Here is a 10,321-nt window from a genome sequence, read left to right as displayed (position 1 = left end):
CAAAAAAACCCTGTTATCCTGACTTTCAGGTCAGAGGTCTCTCCACCACCCCACAATTCCCAGGGTCTGGAGTTGGGAAGACGGAGGGCAGGCTCCGGAGCGGGCCCCTGAGAACGCCTGCTGGCCTCCGAGTGCTGGAGGGGCGGGGGTCCGGGGAGGCGGGGGCTACAGGCTGTCATAGACATTGTTCCCTGTGGCACACAGCTTTGCCTCCGGGTCACAGAAGCCACCCTGGCAATGACAGAAGGACACCCCTCGGGCCCCTGCACCGTGTTTAAATGAACCGCAGTAAGCAGCGCCCTCCCCGTTTGTCCTGACAGCATCCAGACGGGTGCCCACGGAGGACCAGGGCGGTCCCCGGGAACTGGGGACCACGCCTGGGGGCTACAGCAGGCTGAGGGCTGCCTGCAGGCCCAGGGCTCAAAAATCAAACCGAGGACCCGTACTCCCTGAGGAGGAGCCTCCTCCTGCTAGACGCCGTGCGGCCGGTGCCAGGGGCTGCTGGGCATCTGCTCTCAAGGACAGTTTTGGGTGGCGGTGGGCCCCTCCCTGCAGGCTGGGGTCTGAGCCCACAGGCAGGAGGAGCCACTTGGCGGCCGTTTTGACCCGTCCTTAGAAAGAAAAGGCTCACTATTCACGTCTCCCAGATGGGGAAACTGAGGCCCACAAGCAACCTGTGCCGGGCCCCAAGTTAACCAGATGGTCAGGCAGTGGCAGAGTGCCACCAGGGGGGTGGGGGGGCGCCCCTGCAGGACCTGCCTCCCAGGCCTGAGACCTCCTTAGCTGTGTGACCTTAACAAGGAACTTAACACCTCTAAACGTCATCTCTACCTTGGGACTTGGCTTCGGGGAGTTGAATCACAGAGCTCTTGGGAAGAATCGGTGGAAAATACACAGACTGGTTTGCATGGAGCCTGGCATAAAACAGCCATTCAATAAATGTCAAATAATAATAATTATTGTTATTAAAGCACACGAGTCTTCAGCCCAGCGTCCTCTGCCCGCTCTGTGGCAGCGGCCTCCGTGTTATTCAGCAGCACAGCCCCTCCACGCACTCAGGGGGCGCCAGGCACCGGGAAGGGTTAGGGCGAGGGCAGCAGGTGGCGGAAGGGTGGGGCACTGAGGTGCCACATCTTGGTCCCATTCCTGACACCCTCTGTGACCTTGGACAAATCCCCCTCTTTCTCTCTCTGTCCTCAGGCTCTTTGTTCTTGATGCATCCAAACGAGGGTGCTGTCTGCTGTGCGCTGCTGTGAGAGCCCCCCCTGAAAACCACATGCCCCCTGGAAGCCCACAGAGGAGCTGTTCCCGTCACCCTGGGAGGCAGGCGGGCAGGAAACCTCCCCTTGCAGGGGGAGGGGATGAAGAGCCCAGGGCTGCCCAGGGCTGCCAACTGTGCGGCCTCTGCCCTGGCCCCTGCAGGAGTCCCCAGCACTCCCCCGGGCTGGCCGGGCCTGAGGCCCTCCTGCCCCGCTGCCCCCCTGCTCTGCGCTCCCTCCGAGATGGCTTGGCTTCTCAAAAGCAGGGCCCATCAGGGTGGAGGCGGCATGTGTCAGCTGGTATTCAGGCTCTGGGTGTGCGCTCCAATCGCTCCCCCTCCCCATCTCCCCAAATCCACCCACCCACCCCTTTACCCACTGCTTGGGGCCTTCTGGGCGGCAGCACTTCGCGGAGGGAGTCAGAGCAGCAGCCTTGAGCCCTTGGCTGTTGGGGTGGGCGGACTGATTCACTTGGTCCCCTCCCCGGTGCCACCGATGGGGCAGCCCCCACGCCCATGGGCGCTGGCACCCCGTCAGGCCCCAGGGTCCCTGTTTCAGGAAAGGAAGCTGCAGCCCTGCGGCGCCTGACCCGAGCTGGCTGAGGATGCGCCCTGCGCGCGGGGACCCGCTGGCCCCCGGGCCGGGAGGAGATGTTTAGGCAGCGACCCCCCAGGGCAGGCTCGCTCCCGCGGCCGCCTGCGGGGGCCACCCTGGCCGCGGGCCCGCCGGGACGCCCCTGCTCGCGGCGCCCCTCCCGGGGCCGTGGCGCGTCCCCCGAGCCTCGCTGTATTTCCTTCCTGCACCTTTAAGAAGACCGTTGCTCCGTGGTGGGATGGTGTGTTAAAGCCACACAGAGGAAGTTACGCAGCCCGGATCAGACCGAGAGATAAAAGCCCCGATGGTGATCGCGAGCGATGGCAGGAGGATGTAGCCTGGGCTTTAACTTGGAGCGGAGTGCAGGGGGGCCGTGAAGCGCCCCGCCACCCGGCCCGCCCCGCGCGGGGGGATGCCCCGGCGCCCCGACGAGCCGCCGCGAAGCCCACCCGGGCCGGGGGCAGCCCGGCGCCGGAGCGCGGGTCCTCTCCACGCCGCCCCGGGGGCCCGAAAAGTTTGCACTTGTTAGCGGCGACCTCCCGCTCGGCCGGGGCGGGCGATGCTGGCGGCGCGGGCGGCCCCCTCCCCCGGCCCGCGTCCCCGGGACGGCTGCGGGCGGCCCCCCCGGCGGCCGGAGGGCGCCCCAGCCCCGCGCTGACGGCCCCGGCGGCGGCGGGAGCGGCGCGGGGAAGGAGCAGCAGCTCGCAGCCCTCAGCCGGCGCCCCCACCCAGCGCCAGCCCGAGCAGGGAGGCGGCCCTCGGCCTCCCGGGTCTGCGCTCCGGGAAGCGGCTCCGAGCCGGGGTAAGGCGGGCGGGGAGAGCCCGGCCGGCGCGCGGGGGGAGCGCCGCTGCAGCTTTGCCAGCCTGGTTTCATTTTTAAAGGGCTTCGGGGGCCGTGCAGGCTCTCCCGGCCGCGAGCCCCTGACAGCCGCCCGGCGGAGGCTCGGATGCGAAAGTTGCCGGGTCGCGGCCGCCGGCGGCGGAGGACCGGAGCCGGAGAGGGGCGTGTGAGTGCGCGTTCGCAGCGGCGTCTTAAAGGAGTCGCCCGTCCTCCGGGCCGGCTTCTCCCCGCCGGGGGCTTCTTCCACCGAGCGTGGACGCGTGTGTGCGCGCGCGGGGGACGGATGTGGCGAGAATGCCTGGACTGTTCGCGGAAAGGAAATTCGCCCTCCTCTCGCGCCGCTGCCCCCTCCCCAATTTCACTGCCGCCCTGGAGCCCCCCCCCACCCCCCACCCCCTTCGCGTCTCTCCGAAAACTGGGCGTGAGTTGCGCGGCGAAACTCCGGGCCGGCCGGGACTGGAAACTTCTTTCCGCGCCGGGCGGGGTGGATTTCTGGGGGAGGGGTGGCGCAGGGACAGGCCCGGGGACGACGCGGAGTCGCACCCGAAGTGGGTGGCGCGCAGATGGGGGGCGCGGAAGCGGCGGGAAGGCGGGAAGAGGACCGCGGGCTCGCAGGGTCGCGGGCTCCGGAGTAAGTTGCCCGCGCGGGTCCGCGGCGGGGGGCGGGGGGGCGGCAGGGTCGCCGCCGGCAGCAGAGCCGGGGAAAAGGACGCGACTCGGGCGCCGCGCCGCCGGGCGTCTGCTAACGCGCGATGAGGGGCACCCTCGCGGCCGGCCCGGCCTTTGTCACGGGCGTGATTACTACTCGCTCCGCCGGCCTGCTCGCAACTTCGGAAGACGGGAAGCAGCCGTGGGGTCGCCCCGCACGTTCGCGCGCCGTGCACGCCGTTTGCGGCCGCCCCGGAGCGCGGACTCGCCCGGACCCCTCGGCGCGCGCGGCGGGAAGCGGACCCGCCCCGGCCCCCGCCGCCCCGCCGAGGCCTCGTCCTCGCGCCCCATCTTCCGCACCGAACTTTTCGGGGCTCCGCGGCCGCCGAGAGGGCGTGGGCTCGTCGGGAGGCGGAGAAGGGTCCTGTTCCGGGGCTGGGGCACCGAGGCTCCGGCCCCGCGGTGCTCGCGGTGAGAGGGGCACCTACGGAGCCCGGCCCTGCGCGGGGAGGGGAGCGGAGGGCGGGAAGGTGACCCCGGCGGGCTCCCCCTTCCCCCCCCCCGCCCCGGCACCACCCCCGAGGGCGGTTTCACCCTCCGTGGCTGCCCCCGCTGGGAAGGGCGCGGAAACCTCGGGGTGGCCGGGTCCCGGGAGCAGCCCCCAGCGCCCCCCGCCAGCGACCCCGGGGGCTCCGCGCCCGCGGCGGCAAGTTTCCCACGAGGGCGCAGCCCGCGAGTCCGGGAGGAGCCAGCTCGGAGAGGCGCTAATTCAATAAGACGGAGAAATCGGAGTTCAGAAATCCTGGCAAAATCTAATTCTCGGGTTTTAATACCCTGGCTATCAGCCCCCTCGGCTCCCGAGGACTCTTAAAAGAAAATAAAGCGCATCGATCCCATTTGTTTCGGGAGCTGCAGCTTCTTAATAATATCAGGTGAAGATTTATTTTCCGGGGAGAAAACGATCCGCCGGGATGCAAGCTCTGCTCGGAGTCCTCCCGGCTGCCTCTCCCTCCCGCTCTCCAGCCTCCGCGTTCCGGGGACTGTGGCGTCTCTCCGCCCCCTCCCTTTCTTTCTTTCTTTCTTTTTTTTCTCTCTTTTGGCAAAAACCGACTGTAATATTTGCGTGCTGAGTTCCCAATTCCCCCACGATGGCAGCAACGCCCAGCCGATTGACTGGTTGTGAACACGTTCATTACCCCGCTCCCGGCAGGTTTTGTTGTGGTCCGCCGCCCCCCCCCCCCGCCCCTTTTCCAGGGAACGCGTGGCATTTAAGCCCACAGAAGTGCAATGCAATTAGCAGATTTGCGAGTGGCCCCGCGCGCCCATGCCTCCCGGCCTCCGGGCCTCGCGGCCTCGCGTCCAGCGCGGCGGAGCCCCGAGCGGCCGGGCAGCCGCTGGTCCGGCGGGCGGAAGGAAGGAAGCCCGCAGCCCGGGCGCCCCAGGTGCCCCCCGCCGGCAGGAGCGCCCTACCTGTTAGTGAACAGTTGGGACGCCGCGGCTGGCAGATTTAATTAGGGACCTGCTGTTTCCTGGCGGCACCAAGCTCGCTTGGGTAGAGGGAGGCATCTAAACCTTTGCTGGCCCCGAGCTATTTTATTTTTACTACATTTTCTCGGGTTGTAAAAATAATCTCCAGGCGGGTTCTTTCTGAGAGTTTTCTAGCCAGAAGCGCATTCAAGGCCGGGCAGGCTCGATAACAGGTTTCTCTTTCAACAGCCAGAGGTGAGACAGGAGAACGTGGTCCCATTGCCCCTCATCCATCTCCATCAGGAGCTGCTTCAGCCAGAGGCGGGGGGGGGGGGCAGGGGCCGCCTTAATTCAGATTTACGATCTGGGCCTGGAGCTTGGGGCGCTGGCTTCTCCTGGGGAGGTGCGGCGCCGCCAGCCCCCTTGGGACAATGTCCTCCCCTCTGGTTTGTCATGTGGGGCAGGAGTGTGTTTGTGTCTTGGTGGAGAACAGGGTTTCACAGAAATGGAGCTGCTTCCTCTTCAGGGACGCGGTGTGCATGGAGGCTGGGGGTGGGGGGCGTCAGGTGGGAGTCAGGCTGGAGTGGGCGCCCCTCCGCAGCCCGCGGTGGGGAATTCGGAGCGATCACAACAGGCTGACAGCCAGGATAATCAATACCGCGGGCGCTTCTGCTGTGAGCCCCTGCGGTAACCTTTGCCCTGTTAGAGAGTATTTTGGGTCAGGACCCCACATGGGCTGGACTCACATTCTCCTGGCGATGTATCCAGTGCCCGAGCACACACCACACCCCTGGAGTCATGCTTTTGGCCCATATGACATTTGCCTTGGTTATGTCTGTTCGGGCTTCTAAAGAATTTCCAGTAGCTTAAAACGGTAAAGCAATAACCCCAGCAGCGATCCGATTCTAAACCTGCCCCGTCAGGCTGCTCCCAGAGTTTTGGCCTTGACCACAAAATCGAAATGACAAAGCACCGTCCCTTGTGTTGAAGTCTTCAACATCCCTAGTCTCTTGGAGTTAAAAATTAAACTCACCACTTCCGCGTTTGGAGAGATGCTGATCAGCACCTGCCTCCTGACCGTGGACCACTGTTTACCTGTACCTGAAAGCACTGCCCCGTGGGCACCCCTGTTTACAGTCTCACCTCTGCTTTGGCGTTTGGACATGTCGGTCCCGGTGCTGTAACGCAACCATTCCATCGTGGCTACTGGGGACGTCTCAGGGAGTCGCTGACCCCAAGCAGGGGCGCTTTGTTGAACTAACGCCCCCACGAACCGAGGAAAAGATGCGCCACCTTTTAAATAATGCACCCAGTTAACAAACGTGCAATATTAATAAAAACAACCCAGTTTCCTCGGGAGGCCGCGCTAATGCGGCCTCATTTTTTCGCACTTTGCCAGAGTGCTTTTGTTCCCACACATCTTTGCCCCCCTTCTCTTTTTAATTCGTTGCAGGTGTTGTGGCTAATGAGCTCTCCTCCCTCTTCCCATGAAAGACAAGCCAGACTCTTGAGTACCTGCCTGGGCTGAGCTGAAGTCCCAGAACTTCATAATAAGTTGCCAATGGCTACCAGCCAAGGTCAGCTGGCCCCCATTCGTGCCCGTCCCCACAAAAGCAGAGCCAAACAAGCTTCTCCCCAGTTAACACCTCAGTAGCTTTTTTATGGTCCAGTCCAGCCTCACAATCACTGTCACTTGAAGCCCGTGTGAAAAGAAATCTCGTTTATCGGTCTGAGATGCTGAGTGCAGTCCCGTAGAGGCACATGTGTCCAGCGAACACGCCCACCTCCTGATTTTCTTTTCTCTTTATGACACAGGCCGAGGGCTGTGCTGCGGTGGTGTGGGGCACATCACCCATGAAGGGCCCTTCAAAGCGCTGGACTGACTGGAAGGACAGAAATTAAAGGCAATCTGATCCGGCCCCATGCCAGATCCCCGTGGGCTTCCTCCCTATCCCATTTCCACCCTCTGTCACAATTTGAGAGTCTGCCTGACTTGATCAGATTCACCTCTGGGGGAGGTGCAATGCCAAGGTTAGGAGGACGCCGAGTTGTGGGCAACTTTCTGACCTGCCCATCAGCAGTCTGAGAAACGCTGGCTCTGAGTTTTCCGTGTCGGCCTTTTGGAAAAAACAGGCTCCTCGCTGTTCCTCCTCGGCAGCATTGCTCGAGTCCCTGGGACACCTGGCCTCTATCGCCTGGCAGATGTGGCATTTCCATGCCGGGGCCGCCAGTGCCGCCTGACCCAGCCGCTGCTTCTCCAGGGCCTCTCTGCGCACCGCACAGCCATGCTGGGCCTGCTGGCTCTCCTCCTGCCCTGCCTCCCCCTGGCCTCGGGGGACTATGACATCTGCAAGTCCTGGGTGACCTCGGAGGAGGGCCCCACCTGGGAGTTCTACGCCTGCCAGCCCAAGGTGATGCGTCTGAAGGACTATGTCAAGGTGAAGGTGGAGCCTTTGGGCATCACGTGTGGAGACCCCCCTGAGAGATTCTGCTCCCATGTAAGTCAGCCCACTGCTGTTGGGTTTGCTCAGGCCAGTGGGAGGCGGGGCCTGGGACAGACCCCTGGGATGGGCGAGCAGAGTGGGAGGGGCGAGTGCTAGATTGGCCGTCCTGCATTTTGGATTGGGGCCAGGTGTCTGCCCCACCTTGGAATGTGCCAAAGCCAAGGCCACCCTGAGGACTCTGGGATCCGGTGACATTATTCTCCGGGTGGGGAAACTCTTAGCCAGAGGACCACTGAATCCTGTTCTCTTGGGAAGACCACAGTTGTCAAAGTTCCAGCCTAGCAGATAGGCCCCGCCTCCCTTGTAGGAAGTCAGCATTCTGGGTGAATGAGCCAGGTGCCATTGGCAATGCTACACTCTGCCCTCCCTCTGCTCATCCCTTCTGCCTGACAGCCTCCTGTCCCCGCCCATCCAGCCCAGCACACAGTTTTGCCAGGCCAGGGTATACCAGGCACCGAGCTGGCACTTGGCGGGGGGAAGGCGCAATGGAAGGGCAGAGGGTCTGTGCCAGGGAGGGAGAAGGGGTCAGACCAGGATGGGCAGTGTGTCTGGGGCCCCTTCTGATGCCATCCCTGTGTGCCACGGAGCACTCTAGTACTCAAGCAATGGTAACAGCGGCAGTAGCAGGGGCCACTTCTGCAGGCTCCTTGAGTCTGTGGGCGGAGCCTGACACTCGGTCCCTTTGCAGAACCTCCCCTCCTCTCAGCCATGGTGATTCTGTAGGAGCTGGGGGGGGGGCGGGGGGGCGGGCTCTGGACTGGTGGCATCCCTGGGCCTCTGTGCCATCTTCTGTAAAATAGGCACACTAACAGCACGCACTCCTGTGCCGTTGTAAGGAGGACGTGAGCTCATTTATACATGTAAAATGCTCGGAATAGGGTCTGGCACCAAGCAGGTGCCCCCAGACAGTAGCTGTTGCCATTCTCAATCACACAAGTGGAGAAACTGAGGCTCAGAGTCGCACCAGGAAGTGGTGAGACTGAGTTGAATGTCCGGCCCCAAAGTCGCTGAGCTGACTGCCTGTCAAGAGGAGCTTTCCCTACTGGGCCTTGCTCTGGAGGCCCAGTGCCTTGCAGGGGGCCGGGCAGGAGCTTACGGAAGGGGCCCAGTATCATCTTTGGGGTGCCTGCTGCCTCCGTGTCCCTGGGGGAGCCTCCTGGTCTCTGGGTTTGTAGCTGAGCTGAGCCAGTGTCCCTACCAGGCTCCTGAGGAGGCCTCAATCCCTGGTGACAAGTCGGTCCCATCACAGAGCAGTCAGCCCAGGTGGGTAGCAGCTGGACTGAGGAGAGAGGGAGGGAGGGAGGGAAGGCTGGGAACTGGGGGCTGGAATCCATGGGGATCACTGCCCTGGGGTCCCCAGAGCTTCATTGGCTCAGGGACAGCAAGGAGGCTGGCCCCCTCAAGGTCAGGGGCAGGACCAGGGGAGCCCAGCTCTGAGCCTGCACCTTGGGCTGGCTGCCTCGCAGCTCAGCCTCGGCACACACTCCCTGGGCAGAGGCGACCTCTGCCCCTTGTGCTGGAGCCTTCACATTCACAGTATTTCTTCTGCTAAATGCTGATCATTGCCTTAATGTGCTGAGGGAGGGGTGGAGGTGGGGCTGCTAAGTCACAATTCACTGGGCCAGCTTCTGGTCAAGGACTGGAGTTGTGGAGAAGACCGTCAGATGCAAGTCCAAGGGCCTCTCCTGGCCAAAGCTGGCTTGGATGCCCATGGCCCTGGACCTCCACCCTCACCCAGAGAACCCAGTGCAGCTGCCAGGGTGGGTGGTCGCCCCATAGTCCAGCCTGAGCCCAGACAGGCATCCCTGGGCTTGTGAAGAGGCTTTTGATTCCACCTGCTTTTTCCCTGGGAAGACAGACAGGTGAAGAGGGAGGCAGGGAAAGAAGAAGAGATCTCTGACACCTCCCTCATAGGTGGGTCCTCAGTGTCTGGACACCTGTCTGATGGACTCGAATATTCCATTTTGGCCGATTGCCATGCACAGGTCACGAGGGTGGGCCACTGCCTCATCAGGTGGAAGGCGACCTTTCTTGGGAAAGGGTCCGGCTTCCAGCTCTGCAGGGAGCAGGGGGTCTCGTCCAGGTAGATTCACCCCCACAGCACTGTTGGTTGCAGTTTCTTCTGAGCAGCTCCTGTGCAAGTCTCATTAAGGGTCTCAAGGACGGTCTGAGGCGGGACTGTTCTAATCCCAGTTCAGGGATTAGAAGGTGTTGCCTAAATCCAGCCAAGGTCACCCAGTTTAGAAGGCAGGCTGGGAGCTTACCCGCCAGGTGGCTCGGTTCCCCCTCTCCTAGCTTTGGCATCTTCCTCCCTCACTGAGCAGAGGAAGGATGCAGCCCCGGCGTGTGTGTCCTGGGTTCAGTGTTGGCACGTAGTAGGTGCTCAATGTATGGCAGCTGTTACTTGCTTCTCTCTGTAGTCATTACTCCCTTGGTGGCGTCTCTGCCTTTCCTTCTTTGCCTCCCTTCTGCCTGGAGGATGCCACGCCCGGTACCTCCAGCCTCAGGGCTGCAGCAGATGGAGTGCACTCCTCCAGCCCAAACTCCTCCAGCCACAGCTGGTGTTCTTAACTGGCCACCAGGGGGCGCCTTAATGGTAGCTGGGCGGCCCACTGCCCCCTTAACCTGGCCATCCCTGGTTGGGTCCCTATTCCCAGGCAACCCTCCTGCAGCAGGCTGTGGGCTGTCCCAACATCCCACCAACTGGAGTGGGAGCCCCAGAGCACCCCGAGGGTGCAGAGGGCCAAGGGGCAGCTGCCCTTTCCAGGGTTCGCAGTACAGACCCTGTCTCGCCGCAGGCTCGTGTCCTTCAGCAAAGCCGCCTGAGAACTGAATTGTAAATTTCAGCCTGTGAGGAAGGGGCGGGGGAAGGAAGACTAAGATAAATGAATAAATAAAAACTGATTGGCTCTAAATGCACGGTGAGAATTAATAGGGATGAGCTGTCAACCGAGGGTTCTTGGGCAAGGGCGAGAGCTCAGTGGGGCTGCAGGAGAAGAGAGGCGCCC

At 62.8% G+C, this 10,321-nt stretch overlaps 1 protein-coding gene across 11 annotated transcripts in view; it reads left to right on the top strand.

The window, feature by feature from the left end:
- Window positions 1-2,067: 2,067 nt before the first annotated feature.
- Window positions 2,068-10,321, top strand: part of NTNG2 (netrin G2) — a 56,196-nt gene continuing 47,942 nt past the window's right edge. For 2 of the 11 annotated variants that reach the window (XR_008426270.2, XM_071220878.1), the window contains exons 1-3: window positions 2,068-2,655; window positions 6,263-6,386; window positions 6,625-7,307. Coding sequence is in view for 10 of the 11 variants with exons in the window: in XM_071220878.1 (XP_071076979.1) it covers window positions 7,095-7,307 (213 nt within the window). In the remaining variant the exon portion in view is untranslated. Of the gene's footprint in view, window positions 2,656-3,265; window positions 3,326-4,044; window positions 4,275-4,785; window positions 5,065-6,262; window positions 6,387-6,624; window positions 7,308-10,321 lie in introns of those variants that run through there. The other 9 variants (XM_053919462.2, XM_053919469.2, XM_053919464.2 and 6 more) reach the window with 9 other exon arrangements.

This window comes from Desmodus rotundus, chromosome 1, assembly GCF_022682495.2.
Source record: "Desmodus rotundus isolate HL8 chromosome 1, HLdesRot8A.1, whole genome shotgun sequence".
NCBI lineage: Eukaryota > Metazoa > Chordata > Mammalia > Chiroptera > Phyllostomidae > Desmodus > Desmodus rotundus.
The sequence above is the reverse complement of the archived record's forward strand: the minus strand, read 5'-3'. Positions and strand labels throughout refer to the sequence as shown.